The following is a 14,589-nucleotide window of genomic DNA, read 5'->3' as shown; positions in this document are numbered from 1 at the left end:
CATTTTAAGTGCAGCTAAGCTGTGTTTTGGGCAGTGTGGGGTCACTATGAACAGGCCTGTCCTTATCCGACCCCTGGGTCTCTCCTCCCCTTCTCTCCGTCTCTGTGGTGGCTGTTGGCCGCCTTATGCTCCACACTCCGCCTACAGGCAGGCAGCCCCTGGGCTCGCCGCCAGGCGACTGTGGGATAGTGGTGGCGTGGTGCCAGCTGCACTTGTGGAGGCTTTAGTTAGAGTAAAATCTAACAACTTATCTCTTGCTCAGTCTGTCCTCACTCTCTCTTTCGTCCACAAAACTTCTCTATGGGTCTCATTTCCCATACACATGCGCACACTCATGCACACTCCCATTTCCTGCCCACTGCAAAACATAGTCCCCTCCGTGTCCTAATGTAACCTCACCTAAAGCGACCCCATAGCCTCTGCTCGGTCTGGAGAAGAGCGAGAGGCGTGTTTGAGAGGGAAGTATGAGAGGAAGAATCTGTGCCAAATTTATGATCTGCACCTAAAATCGACACACTCTCTCTCTCTCTCTTTGTCACATGTTTTTCTAGATTGTTTACCAGGACTGCTTCCTTTCTCTCCTTTCTGAGCTCCCTCCCTCTCTCTCTCTCTCTCTCTCTCTCTCTCTCTCTCTCTCTCTCTCTCTCTCTTCCCATCCACCCTCACCCGCCCACCAGTTGGTTCCTGCTTGATATGTGGCGATAAGAGCAGCGAAGAAACTAAAGAAAGAAGGCCTAAACAGCCCTTTTCTCTCAAGATCTGCATCGTCCAGTTCTGCAGTTTCACTCCCATACGACTACCGTGAGTATCTGTCTTTGCCGGATCAAATAAACAGACTGCAGTGGTGTTTGGCGAGGAAGACTTGAGGGGATGACAGAGGGCGAGACTCCCCCTCCTCTAACCCCACGCAGCTAGGCAGGGTGGCGGACGTGCAGAAGAGAGAGTAAACAGTTTCGATCCCACAGATCGAGCTGAGAGATTTCTAGAGCTGCATGAATGTGCAGCAGCCGTGTTGAAACTAAAAGTGCTCTGGAGACAGGTTGAAGTAAGCCAAACCCAATGGTGCTTTATACCAAAATAAAAGCATTATCTAGTGCTTAAAACGAGTGCTGAATTCAATTCCATGCCATTTTCCACCCAGCAGGGATAAAACACTCGCTGTGTCTTCACAATGTTTGAGAAAGCATGGAGCAACACTGCTCCTTCCAGTAAAAACATCAGGGAGAAGACTGTCTGGAGTAAAGCAACTCACTCATTTTTCTATGGATAGTAAAAGGTTTAACGTTTCTGTTCACTTCTGTCTCCCTCTCAGAAGGTCAGCTCGGACTCCAAAATTGACTATCTGCCAATATCCGCCATTTTAATTTGCTGCGTGTGTGTGTGTGTGTGTGTGTGTGTGTGTGTGTGTGTGATAAGCCACAGGACGACAGGTGAAAGTACAGACACAAAAGCAACTTGAGAGAAACTTTTTAAAGATAACTTTAACATTATTCCTCATTACTCAGAAAGACTGCGAACAAGAACAACTGATGCTGCACTGTTGTGTGTTCCACAACATGATCTGCTGCATTTCACTGACCCTCAAACAATACAAAAAACATTTTACAGAAATGCCCGTATCATCAGACTGATGATCACTGGAGCGTCAATAATCGGGCCGCATTAAATATGTTGTGGTATCTGAACATTTATAGGTCACAACTTGAATTCTGATTGTGGCTGTGTTTTCATTTTACGTTGCACTGCGGTGTATTTAACAGTAACGGCTAATGTGGTGACCAGACTGGGAAAGAAGGGATTCATCCAGACCAGCATGCAACACACTGAATTAGCTCTTCTGATTCACAACACACAGGGACAATTATGTCCACTGTTAATAATGTAACTGCCATCTTTCCTGCCTTAATGAACTGCTGGTTGTGCTCACTGCTTCCTCTTCGTGTTCTTCTGAGAGACATGAATGAGCCGACAGCTTGCTGTGTGTTCCAGAGCTGCCGTCCTGCTGACAATATGATTTACGCTGTAACAAAGTGATGCTGTATGTGGGCTTGTTATTCACTGTCCGAGCTTAGTCGTTGTACATGTAAACAAATTATTAGTCAAAGAGAGAGTGAAAATGAGAAACACTCACAACAATCCAGGTTATAGGCACAAAACAAAAGCACCTGCCATGAATAAAGGTCCAACTGTGCACCACTACCTTCATTTGGAATGAGGTGGTTTTGCCCTTGAAACAGGTCCCTCTTTATATAAACTGTGCACATTACACACAATTTCCAAAAGTAGGGTTCATGTCATGGGAGAATGTACAAGCTACAATATTACTTTTTAAATGATTTCCTGCAGGACCTGAAGGCATTAGTGTCAGCCAGCAGCTGAATCTCATAACTTAATTAGTCTAAAAAAACATATAACATATATATACATGGGGGGACGGGGTTCATTTTTTTTGTCTTTGCCACCTAATTCAGTCACCCTCGTCTTAAAGTAGGTCGCTCCTCTTGTATCACTCCTCGACAGGCTGCTGAAGCCGCGATATGCAGCCCTGGTTATTTTCTGACATCCTTTCTTATATAATAGAAAGAAGTCAGCTGTACTTTATGTATTTATTTTTGTGCAGGTGTACTATGGCTTCCTAAAGTGAGACGATGACTAATAATCAGCTTTAAGATGCTTACAGGCAGTTACATCAAAGCGATGCCCCCGTTATAAGATGTAATACACTTTTCTGTCACTGTTTCCAGATGCTCCACCTGACTGCAGGCCGCCTGGGAAGCTTCATGGCCAGGCGTGCCACAGTGGCTTTGACCAGCAGTGGCGTGAGGATGGCGAGCCACGGCCACGGTACCATGACACCCGTGTGTTGTAGCAACAGTCTTTCCTGCATGAACTGTGGAAGAATGAAACTGTGACACTCCAAACATTTTATCCCACTTCATTTTTATATTTTGATAGCTGCTGCTACTGAAGACTCGCTGCATTAATACAGGGAGGGTCAGAAACGTTCAGATCAGACGCTGTAGTGTTCAGCTGTGTGACTGTCTGTGGAGCGCTAACACGCCTGCTCCACCCTAATTGGTCATTTTTGTGTAGTAAACCCTCGAGAATCACAGGATCTGATGGGGGTCAGAATTTGTTGGAGCACCTTTACATGTTACTCCCAAAACCTTTTTATGAGCTTGCTAATGTGGCTGAAATAGGTGCAAATATGAAGAACACAGCAGTTTGAAAGCAGCAGGTTAAGCTGCATGAAAGCAGATGTAAATAAACACACGTAGATCAATAAATCGTTCTCCGTGTGTCAATTTAATGCACCTTTTTTCCATTATTTATGAAGTTGATGTATCAGAACGGGCTGCCAAGGTCTAAAGTGGGCTCACAGCAGCAGATGGCGCTGCTGCACCATCATGACTAGACAGCCTTGCACAGAGATGGATGTTGGGTTTAACCAAGTGTATGCACATAATCCAGGGCTATTTTTTTCTGAAATCTTGACTGTAAATCGGTACAGCAGCTAGTTCCAAAAGTGACCCTTCCTGTCTCTGTCCATCCAGAGGTGACAGAGACGGTGGACATGTCTCAGCCAATGTACTGGGACCGCCGGGACACCCCTCTGCCTGACAGAGCCTACAAAGATGTCCTGACTGACGCTGACAAGAGCCTGAAACAGAAGGAGAAAGGACCCTGGAGCCAGCTGACCAAAGAGGAGAAGATCGCCTGTAGGTTCTCCTTCACTCACAGGCGGAGACAGTAGACAGTAACCACGACAACAGTGACGATAATACTGTCAATGAAATGATAGTGACAATGATCCATCAATGAGGCAAGAGTCCAAGCTGTCACAAGACCAGACTGGGGTCATATGTAGCTTCTTGTTTTGGCCTCATATGATAGTGACAAACAGAGGGGGCTGCAGCTATATGGTCAGTAGACACCCTTAGACTTCATCAGTCTAGTCTCACTGAATAAATTCAACAGACATTGGATCAAGAAATATTACCATAGTGACACAATATGGAGCAAAAGAAAGGAAAAAGACTTCCACAATGGTACACTTCCCTTATTTCTCTTCTTGACCTCTGTCTCACCCACCCCTCCTTTCCTTCACTTCCCCTCTCTCCCAACGCAGTGTACCGGCTGATGTTCCATCAGACCTACCCGGAGATGAACCAGATGTCAGCAGAGTGGAAGACTGTGATGGGGGGCATCTTCCTCTTCCTGGGCTTCACTGGCCTGGTGGTCTGGTGGCAGAGAGTTTATGGTGAATCACAGTCTCCGACAGACCTTCTTTTGTCTCAAAGCAGAAAAAGCACAGCTGTCACTAATAACATTACTGATGGCTCTGTTCCTTTAAGGAGTCCCGGTTAGCCAGCATGCACAGTACCAGAGATATGGAAGTGGCTCATCCATGTGGACCTCAGGCTGCAGTTAATCTTACGAGTGTTTAAATGGTGAAAATGTCAGAATAAATGTTAATCCGCGACATGTGACTCTATCCCTTGTTTGATCTAGTCTACCCCACACGCCCCAGGACCTTTGACGACGAGTGGCAGGCCAAGCAGCTGAAGAGGATGCTGGACATGAGGGTCAACCCCATCCAGGGCATCTCATCCAAGTGGGACTACGAGAAGGGCCAGTGGAAGTAGAGGCCGTGGCTGAGGCGGGGCAGAGTTTGGACCTGTCACCTCAGAGACACGTCTGTGAAGCTGCTGTTGTTTGAATGTTGCATTACAGCTGTCAGAACCACTAGAAAGATGGGGTCTGTCCACCGTCAGTCAGCATCTCTGGGGTCATTTTACTCTGTGCCACCTGTGGCTCTCAGTCAGTCGCCTCTTCTCCAGCCACCAAAGCCTTCTGTCATGGTGACGACTGTGTCCATCCTGTTATAACCACATACAGTAATAATAAAGTTTTGCTTATGTCTCTGTCCAAAAACAACACTATTAAAACTCAGAATCTGATTTATTCATTGCTCCAGCGGTGGAGCTTTACTCAGGTTCTTTATTTAAGCACAAGTACCTGCGTGTTTATGTACGTACTTGTACTTACATTTTATGGAACATCATAGCGCTACTTCATTATATTTGAGGGAGAAATGTTGTGCTTTAATCTGCTGTTTTAATCTATAATTAGAGTCTGAAGTAGGCATATTTCAACCTGTTTTCAATGCAACATATTACTTTTAAAATCAGGTTTTTCATGATGATACTACAGGTTTATTGTTTCCTATTTCAAGATAGACATTTTTAATGAGTTTATTTAGAATAAAAACAAAGATAAACTAAACTACTTAACTAAACAAACTTTTATAACTCACTTGTAGACAGGAGAAGCTTTATAAAAATTGGGGTTTTGCATTCTTTTCTGTTATGGATCTGGTTCAGAGGTTCAAGTGCGGACAATGACACGGCAGACAGAGCGTACAACAAAAGGGTTTATTCAACAACAAATGAGTCTTCCAGGTACAACAAAACTGGGAAACTAATTCTTTAGTGCTCGCGAGAGGACAGACAGAAACTAACAAAGTAGAAAATACTAACCTGACTAACTGAACTTAACAATAAAACACAAGACTAACTAACCTAGGTTTGTTTAAATAACAAGCTCTATTTCGGGTCAGGCAAGAGACTGAGGCTTACAGACTTTGTGAGAATACGGCAGGAAGAAGGTGGGTGGTGAGGCAGCGTGGCAGGTCCGAGAGATGGAGGTGAGTGTGTCCGGGCAGGTGCAGCAGAAGGAGAGAGATGAATGCCAAGGGTCTTTTCCAGGAGGGGTGAGCAGCTGAGACGATGCGAGTCCAGAGTGGCAGCAGGCAGCGGAGAGTGACGAAGCTGAGCAGAGCAGAGAAAAACAATTAGCCAGGCGGAATGAGCAACAACAGGTTTAAACTGAGCAAGACAGGGTTAACTAACTGCTGATATTCTACGATCCGGCGCTGAGTAGTGGTCTGCTGTCGTCTTTTATGGGAGGCTGAATGAATACTGGAGGACAACTCCCTGCTGCCGCTGGAGAGAGTTGGGTTGATTGTAGATCAGCTGCACCTGCCCGTTCCTGCTCACGTGCCTCACTCACCAGCACCTGTGGAGAAAAGAAAGAAAGAAGGGGGGAGAGAGAAACTGGGGGCATGACATTTTCTGCGTAATGGTGACTTTTACTGACATTTTGCTGATGATACTTTAATTGCAGGGCTTTTGACTCATTTTTGTATTGCCTCTTTTAGGATCTGAGTATTTCTTCGGCCACTGCATTTCACCAGGTGTTAGGAGGTGCTTTGAAACAAACACAAGAAAAAACAAAATCTTTATTCACAGTTAGAAAAGGAATCATTGGAAGTGAGAGCAGAGTTATTGTTAAGGTTATGTAGATAATGTGTGAGGGTACATCCAACCAAAAGAACCGCTTCTACAGAAACAGGTACGCAGTGTGTTAACAAATACATTAAGGGGCGCGGCTCTAAGCTTCAAATTCACCGCCTTATTGAAAGGAATGCATCAAATATCAGTATGAATGAATGGACTCGTCTTCTGGCATCTAAACACGGTGGAGAAAGAGCCTCATACGTATCACAATCAACTAAATCACATTTAAAGGTAAGAGATAGGACATCACATTCTGCCTACCTACCCGTCATGTGGTCTGTCAGAGTCTCCGACAGTCCATCACTTTATTTAAACACCTATTTGATTAATTGCCATGTGTTCAGCAGATGTTCGTGGTCCCCAGAGGATGAATTCTGCTGACTCTGGTCACTTTTCCTCTGGTGCCACCATGAAGTTGACATGTGTGGATCTGAGTGAACTTTCTCTCTATTCCATCTTCTGAATGGATTGCTGTCAGAATAACTGTCATCACTTTGGTGATCCTCTGACTTTTCGTCTTGTGCCATCATCAGGTCAAAACTTGAATTTGTCTAATACTTAATTTAATGACTTAATATCTGCAAAAACCAATAACTGTCCCATCAGCCGCAGCTCTTATTCGTGTATTGAGCTTATTGTTGGAACTTGGAGCTAAACCAACAAATGGATAAAATGAGTTCTCTTTATCTGCATTTCCTCGTCACATTCATTGTAAAGGTTAACCTTCTTTACATGCACAATTTCCTTTTTATCAAACTGAGTTAAGCAGACATTTTGGGCCTAAAATGAACCTCATTGTGGCTGATTTCCTCTTCTAGAAACACCTTGCATATTTAACTACATAGGTAAGATAAGATGAAACTTTATTTATCCCCAAATTTGGGCATTACAGCAGCATGGAACAGCAGTGGGAAGAAAAGTGGCAACAGAGAAAGAGAAGTTTAAAAAAACAAAATACAAAAAAAAGTAGACAATATAAATATGTACATATTATACAAGCAAAATAAAACATAAAAGAAAAAAATATGTCAAAAAACATGTAAAAAATACGTATTGCCTCAATAACTGTGGGAGAAATACAATGTATGCTGCCTTCAGATAAATAACAATAATAATAATAATGTCTTCATGCTTTAACACACCCACCCACAATCCAAGACAGAGACTCAGTATATCTTTCAACATGGGCTTTATTAGGTTCAATGTAATTTAAAATTTTACAATGGCATTCAAAGACACAAACAGACCATTGGACATGGTTGCGATCTTTAACTCTGTAGTATTTATGACCATCAAGAATGCATCGGAGACCTCACATTTTGAAAATATGCTCTTACTTTGCATTTTCTTGTCTAGTGGCAGTCCAATAATCCTCAAAAACACAACGAATGACAATTCACATCAATGTAAAGATGGAGTTTAAGGCCATTTGAAGGGGCACAATTACGCTTTTTACACCATATATAAATAATGTTTAAAAGCCATCAGTTCTGTTTTTCTTAAATATGTTGCTAAGCTAACGTACTATTCTAATCAGTTTAAATAACTAGCATATATATATATAGGATCGTGCCAGTGCTGCCACACTTCCTTCATTTGTGCCTCCTTCAAGAACATTTTGCCACACAGAAATTCACACACATGCACGCGCACACACACACACACACACACACACAAACACGCTCACATATGGGTGGGAAGGGAACTTATTTCAGTGAGGGCCAAGACAGCAGAGAAAAGCCTGCGAGCAGCTTCTTGTTGGGGCTTACACTAGAAAAATAGATTTATATATACTGTACTGGAATGTATGAGAGCTAACCTTGGCTAATAAGATGCTCAGGACACAAGCATTTATAGGTCGATGCTCATCAATAGTCAATGCGGTTTGTTTGGTGAAATGTTTGTTCGACGGTAATCAGGACTTTAGAGAGAGAAATCCATGAAAGGAAATGTTCGATTGTGTGAGCTATGGCGATGGAGAGGAGCAAAAGTCGACGTGGATAAAGAGAGATGAGGCCCGCTTCAAGGATGGAGGCGCAGCTGATCTCTGACACTCGCACTGGCAGATAGTGATGGAGGTTTCATGTGTATATCCAGGCCTTTATCTTTTACAGTGTTTGCTCTGCGGGTTCCACACGGCTGAATCTGGAGCAGCACCAAAGCTGCGTCGTGCTTTACTGTGCCGCTATGACACATGTGAATAGGACCAGGGCATGTTGGTGTTGGCTGCAGACAGTGTTTAGAATAAGATCCAGATTAAAGCACTGGGAGAAGATGTTGGAACAGGGAGGAGCAGCCCCCACCTTCCCTCCTTTCCCAGTAAATAACTGGAGCAGCCGTTTGTTGGTGCGTGAAACACCAGGCGACAAACACTCATCTGACTTCGGCTTCAAATTAAAGATAGAAAGACGTTTCGAAACAAAGACGAGGTCTTCCTCTCCCTGTCTCTCGAGGACTACATCTGACTGGCAGGTGTGTGTGTTACAAATGTGTGTGTGTGTGTGTGCAGCAGCAGGTGGGCCAGCTGTGACTGACACACGTGACTAGGTGCAGTGACAGCCGGGGGACTGAAGAGGAAGAGGTGGAGCTGGATGGAGAGGCAGAGAGGAGGAGAGACGGATGGAGATTGACAGATTTGAGGTGTCTGGGGAGGACGGAGGAGGAGAAGAGGGGCTGGGGGGGGGGCAATGCTTGGGTAACTTGGAGTGAGCGTGTGTGAGATGGGATATGAAGGTTTGGGTGTCTAGTTTTTACGGTCGTACAGCCGGCGACAGTTGCTGATTGGCTTAAGATGGTAAACAGACGCATGATGACACATTTCTAATCAAATCTAACTCAAAGGAACAGCTGATGCAGAACTGCATCAGCTCCTCAAAGACAGCTGCTTCATCGGGTTGCTACATAAATCTTCAAAAGGCTTTGATGTTCACTCTGGCGGTAACATGAATCATATCTGTGTCAACGGAAGATTCGACTAAAGGTTGAAAATAAGGACTGATTACTGAATTAGCACATAGAGGGAAAAATGGGAGAAGCAGTCTTCTGTTTGAGCACTGGAGCACATGATTAGCATTTTATTGCAAAATTATGACAGAAATGACTCTAACACTTTATTTCAAACCCAGCTGCAACTAAAGGGCACATTTGTTGTCAATATGTCTTGTTTTATCAGACCAGGACTCCAAAAGCTCAAAATATTTAATTGACATTAATTATAGAATTATATAACATAAGACAAAAGGAGCAGATCCTCACATCTGAGAAGCTGGAGCCAGTTTGTTTGTTATTTCTGCTTGACTTGATTTATTGATCAATCGCATAATTGTTGCAGCTCTATAAACAATGAATTCACAGTTTATAACACGCTGATAGAAGAACATCATGTGTATGAATGTTTTGTCTCAACAGTTTTAAATTAGCATCTATAACTGGAGTTAATGAGTAACAGTATAACACAGTCGTTATCAGAGCTCAGTCGATAAAAGGTGGAGGTTAACACAGCCACCGTTACATTCTCCACCAGAGAGCTCCGACAGGTCCCGCTCGGCATGTATGCTGCTCTCACACACAATCCATATCAAGATTGTTTGTTATTTGCTGATGCCATCAGCCTAATATCAATGTGTAATCAATGGCTAGCACCACCCTGCAGGCGATTCTTCAGCTGCATTCATTGTTTAATTGATGCTTTGTAGAAGTTAGAATTGAGTAGAATTATATTAATGTCCTCATACCTGCTCACAACTATATTATGGTGCATATTAACCATTTAGTAATTGTTTATATATGCTGCTTATAAATACTAAATTATGGCAGCAGGTTGGGGGGTTTAAAATAAAGTGTTACCAAAATGAAAACTTGAATCCAAACATCCAACCCTTCAGTCTAGACGAGAGTCTGTGATGCTGAGTGTCGCTGTGACCGGTGCTGCTCTATCGTTTGTGTTGCTACAGTATTTGCTGCATTCTTCAGCTACTGTGTAGTAAACATGGAGGGTCTGTGCCACGGCGCCCTGCTTGTATGACTTGTATGAAGCGCAGTCATTCTTCTTCTGAGAGCTTCCCACACAAAGTGGTCTGGCACTCAGCAGGCTAACAGGATGAAACCAAGGCCAAGTACGACCGTGAAGCACAGATCAGCGGGAGCGGTGAGGGTTTGAAGGTTCACAAATCTAAAACCAAACACACCAACAGACACAAACGAGCGGGGGAGTTATTGTCCCATTAGGTTTTAAGACTCCCATGTTTTATTAACTAAAATCTGCTCACCATTCATACAAAACCAAGACAAAGACAAAACAATCAGTGTATGGAGCCATGGACTAGGATGTTATACTTTATGTGTTGTGATCAGGATGGTTGGCAGGAAATAGGAACTACAGAAGCTGTTCAGGGGGAGATGCTACATCCTCCCCTGCTTTCACTCTCCATATGGCACGTACAAAGCTATTGTAGAGCTGTCTGTGGGACGAGCAACAAAACAGGCTTCGAGACAGACGTCACATGTAGATGAGCCCTGGCCCTAAAACACACTGACCCTATTTATCAGACAGGTTTGGGTTAACTGTGAAGACTCAGTCTCTTTTGAGAGCAAAAATGGGAAACCAAAATTTGTTAAAAACTAATACATACAAACATGAAGAAAGAAAAATAATACAGGAACCAGAGGAAAAAAGAGGAACAGAAGGAACAGCTGGTTCGGTGAATAAAAGAATAACATGTCTGCCCCTGTATACGCACGGATTTTCATCAGGGTGCAAGAAGGTGAACAAATGGATAACAGTGACTCTTCTGTCTTTTACTCAAAAGTTCAACAACATGTGAGGATTCTTGGTCCGCTGTGGGATGTGTGAGGGGGGAAAAAAAGAGTAAACATCATCAGCAGTTCTGACGACACAAACAGGACCTTCATTTGTACTTCCATGGTGTGTAGGTTGAGGGGAGAGAAGGAGGCAGGTAGGGGAAGAGAGCTGGGAAGGTTGCCGTGCATCTCTCTTCACAGGCGTTTCTGGGCGATGAGTGAGCCCACCACGACCCCGGTCACCAGGGTCATTCCCGCCAGCAGCCACTTCTTGAAACTCTCCTGAGACCTCCTGCTCTCTGCCGCCGCGTCCTGCCCGAAGATTTCGGCAAAGCGCTCCTGGCAGACATGAAAAAAGAGAGAAAAAGGAGAAAGGAAGGGGTTAACACAAGCACATGTGCTGCTGACTATGTGAGATGTATTCAAATGTGAAAAAAACCCCACAGGCATTCCCTGAAACTGCCCTTAAAAACCACCTGCCAGCAGCAGGTTCAGAGTCAGGTAGATTCCCTCCTGTAAAGGTCAAACTGCTACTAAAATACCCACAGCGCGGTATCCATATGACTGGCACAACCCACACAGTCACATGTGGAAGTTTCCATGCACGCCGTGATCATACAGGTAAGACAGCCTCTCGACCAGCAAAAAGCCACAAAAGCCACCTGCATCGATGCTGTGCACAGTCACAACAAGACTGAAGGAAAAATCCACATCGTTAAATTTTGCATCAGGATCCGGTGACGAAAACTCCAGCTTTTAAAATGCTCCACCTCCCCTCCCCTCCCCAGCATCCCATCAAGTTCTGCAGCAGATCCCTGCAGAACCGTTGTTGTTGCTGACATTCTTTCCCACTGTTGTGCTCAGATTGCCAAGCCTACACAGCCGCCCACTGAAATCATTTCCTGGAAATGAGCAGTTTTAATGTCTGGCCACAAGGAGGAGCCAGTTAGAGTCAAATCTCACATATAAACACACAACAGCAGATCAGCTGATCTGGACGTGGCCCACTGAGTCATGATGTCCACACTTCAAACCACACTAAACATGATATAACTAATGTTCCTTCTTAAGAGCACATCATGAGCATCTCATCTGAATACATTTGAAAATGACTAATTCAGATGTCTGATTCTTAGTCAGAGGTAGATTCAACAGGCCAAGCGGGACAGAAGGTCTTTCACTGGGGGGAGCAAGGGGGGGGACTGTTACTGGAAACTCTGCTGAGATAGGAGCCAGGAAGAAGAGAGTGAAAGAACAGAGAAGGGGGGGTGTTACTGGAAACAGCAAGTAATTAAGCAGAGGATATTATTATAGCTCGATTGGAGGAGAGCCTGTTCAGCGATCTCAGAGCCTAACCCTGAACTCTGGGTTGACTAACCCCAAGATGATAAACCCCGCACCTGTTAACCACGTGCATGGCTATTGGAAAAAAAGCCATCATCAAATTCCCCATGGCAACAGGTATCCATTTTAATCCAGTGGAGCTTCGAGGATTAACGTCTGATGTGTATCTTTAAAAACACAGTGAGGCAGCAGCAAATGAGTCTGAGTCAAGTCAGCACTTAACTTTAAATCATTGTGGTCTACTCATTCATCATTTACCAGACCTGGGTTTCCTTAATGGATGATGAAGTGTTGAAATCATTTATCAAATCTATTTATTCAGCTGTCACATGACAGGGACAAAACACAGACGGCAGCAACTGACGATAAATACAAAATATAACACATATACAAAAAGAGAAGATACTTCACTGACAGAGCTGTGACTGTAACCTCACCCAGGAAGAATGGGTTAGGCCATTATTACGGTTACTGACTGATCGGTGTGTCTGTGTGCATGCAGCTTCATGATGCTGAGGGAAACTTATGAGTATACAAACTCAAGGTTTCACTAAACCTGCTTTCTGAGTGAACAATAGCTACAGGTAAAGGGGGAGTGACAGAGGCGGTTCGCAGACAGAAAGGGCTTGAGAGACCAGGAGGAAGGAGGGGGCGTAGTGTATCATTCCTGAGACATTCCAGGAGTCGTTCTGATTGTGCTGGATAACAGAACTGTGCAGCCGACTTTCCTTCACGCCCCAGCTTCTCTTGCTGCCTGACGCCGTGACAACCACCAGCGAACCACTGCGATGCTAAAACCAGAATATGACACTCACTGGCCTCCGAGTACGCAGGAAACACACACACAATGAGATCACACACACATGCGGGACGGGACTGATTTTGGGGAGGGATTCTGAGAAAACGAATCTTGGCTGTGTAGCTAATATATTTCTGAGAATATGAGGGAGTGCTTGTGTTGGTGGAAAATAAGGGGCGAGATGGTGCGCTGGTGACCTCAATCTGTGGTGTGCGCTTCACCTTAACCAGTAACTGACTGACAGCTCAATTTATGTGTCAGCACAATAATATATATGATGGTGTCAGACTGGTTACAGCAACATGCAAATGCCACATTTATCTTCAAGGTTATAGAGCTCTTTATACCAAATATGTCTTAAAGGGTAAGTGTGGTGATATTTCAATTTGCTATTGTCAAAAACCAAAAATAAAAGCATCCTGTTAACAAGTATTGTCTGGAGCCTGATATAGCATATTCCTCTGTGCCACGGACCTCCATTGTTGTCCAAAGGCTATTGAAAACACATCAATGAGGCACACTGCTGCACTGAGGGACATGATCCTTCGTTATGGCCAACGTGGACACTGTGGTTTATTTTGAGTCAAACCTAACTACACTGTCCTGCAGCTGGGGACACACACTGGAGAAGCACGTGTGTATGAACCTGCAGCTGAAAACAGTCCAACAAAAGTAGAGTTTCGTCCTGTCAGAGTTATGTTTACTAAAAACTGCAGTGCCCAGCTTTTTTTTTTGGAAATCACTGAGCGAATTTTAGTAGGAATGACTAGGAATTTCTAAAATATGTAGGAGGTTTGGGAGTCTCACTGGAGGCCGCTCTGTCTCTCACTCAAGGCCAGAATTTCACCTTCAACTCAATAATCATTCCTCATCTCTAACTGGAACAGTGTGGTCTTACATACTGACCCTCTGATCCACCTGACCAAGGTCTTGTTAATGACTGTGAGGAATCAAAGAGCCTCTCTTTACTGTATGCTTGTGAGGAAGCTGCCAGAGTAAATATCTGTCTTCAGCCTCACCCTGACCTCCTACAACGTGATAAAGCACATGAACGTTTTCAGAAAAGAGAAACTGGCTGCTGAGTTAAGCATCAATGTTACCAACGACACAGATGGAAACGTGGAGGGAGGCTCACCATAATTGAGCTGCATTAAAGTAAAGCAGTTTGGATTAGCCACAAGGGATTGACAAATACTTCTTAAGTAAATAATGACACAGAATCACAGTGTGATTCGACAGTATTGTACATCCTGTAAGATGATTCAGTGCAGTTTGACCACTGCCTAT

The 14,589-nt window shown here is 44.0% G+C and overlaps 2 protein-coding genes across 2 annotated transcripts in view; one reads left to right on the top strand and one right to left on the bottom strand.

The window, feature by feature from the left end:
* Positions 1-646: 646 nt before the first annotated feature.
* Positions 647-4,940, top strand: LOC121612493. Its single transcript, XM_041945403.1, has 5 exons — positions 647-801; positions 2,745-2,844; positions 3,555-3,719; positions 4,130-4,261; positions 4,513-4,940. The coding sequence occupies exons 2-5, from the start codon at positions 2,745-2,747 to the stop codon at positions 4,644-4,646; spliced, it is 531 nt and encodes a 176-aa protein (XP_041801337.1). The 5' UTR covers positions 647-801; the 3' UTR covers positions 4,647-4,940.
* Positions 4,941-7,531: 2,591 nt separating this feature from the next.
* bcl2l1 (BCL2 like 1) overlaps positions 7,532-14,589 on the bottom strand; it is a 28,365-nt gene continuing 21,307 nt past the window's right edge. The window contains exon 3 of the mRNA XM_041946386.1: positions 7,532-11,498. Within this exon, the coding sequence (XP_041802320.1) occupies positions 11,355-11,498 (144 nt within the window). The 3' untranslated portion in view covers positions 7,532-11,354. The remainder of the gene's footprint in view (positions 11,499-14,589) is intronic.

Source organism: Chelmon rostratus, chromosome 10, assembly GCF_017976325.1.
Source record: "Chelmon rostratus isolate fCheRos1 chromosome 10, fCheRos1.pri, whole genome shotgun sequence".
Lineage (NCBI taxonomy): Eukaryota > Metazoa > Chordata > Actinopteri > Chaetodontiformes > Chaetodontidae > Chelmon > Chelmon rostratus.
Note: the sequence above shows the minus strand (reverse complement) of the source record. Positions and strands in the feature narration are given on the sequence as shown.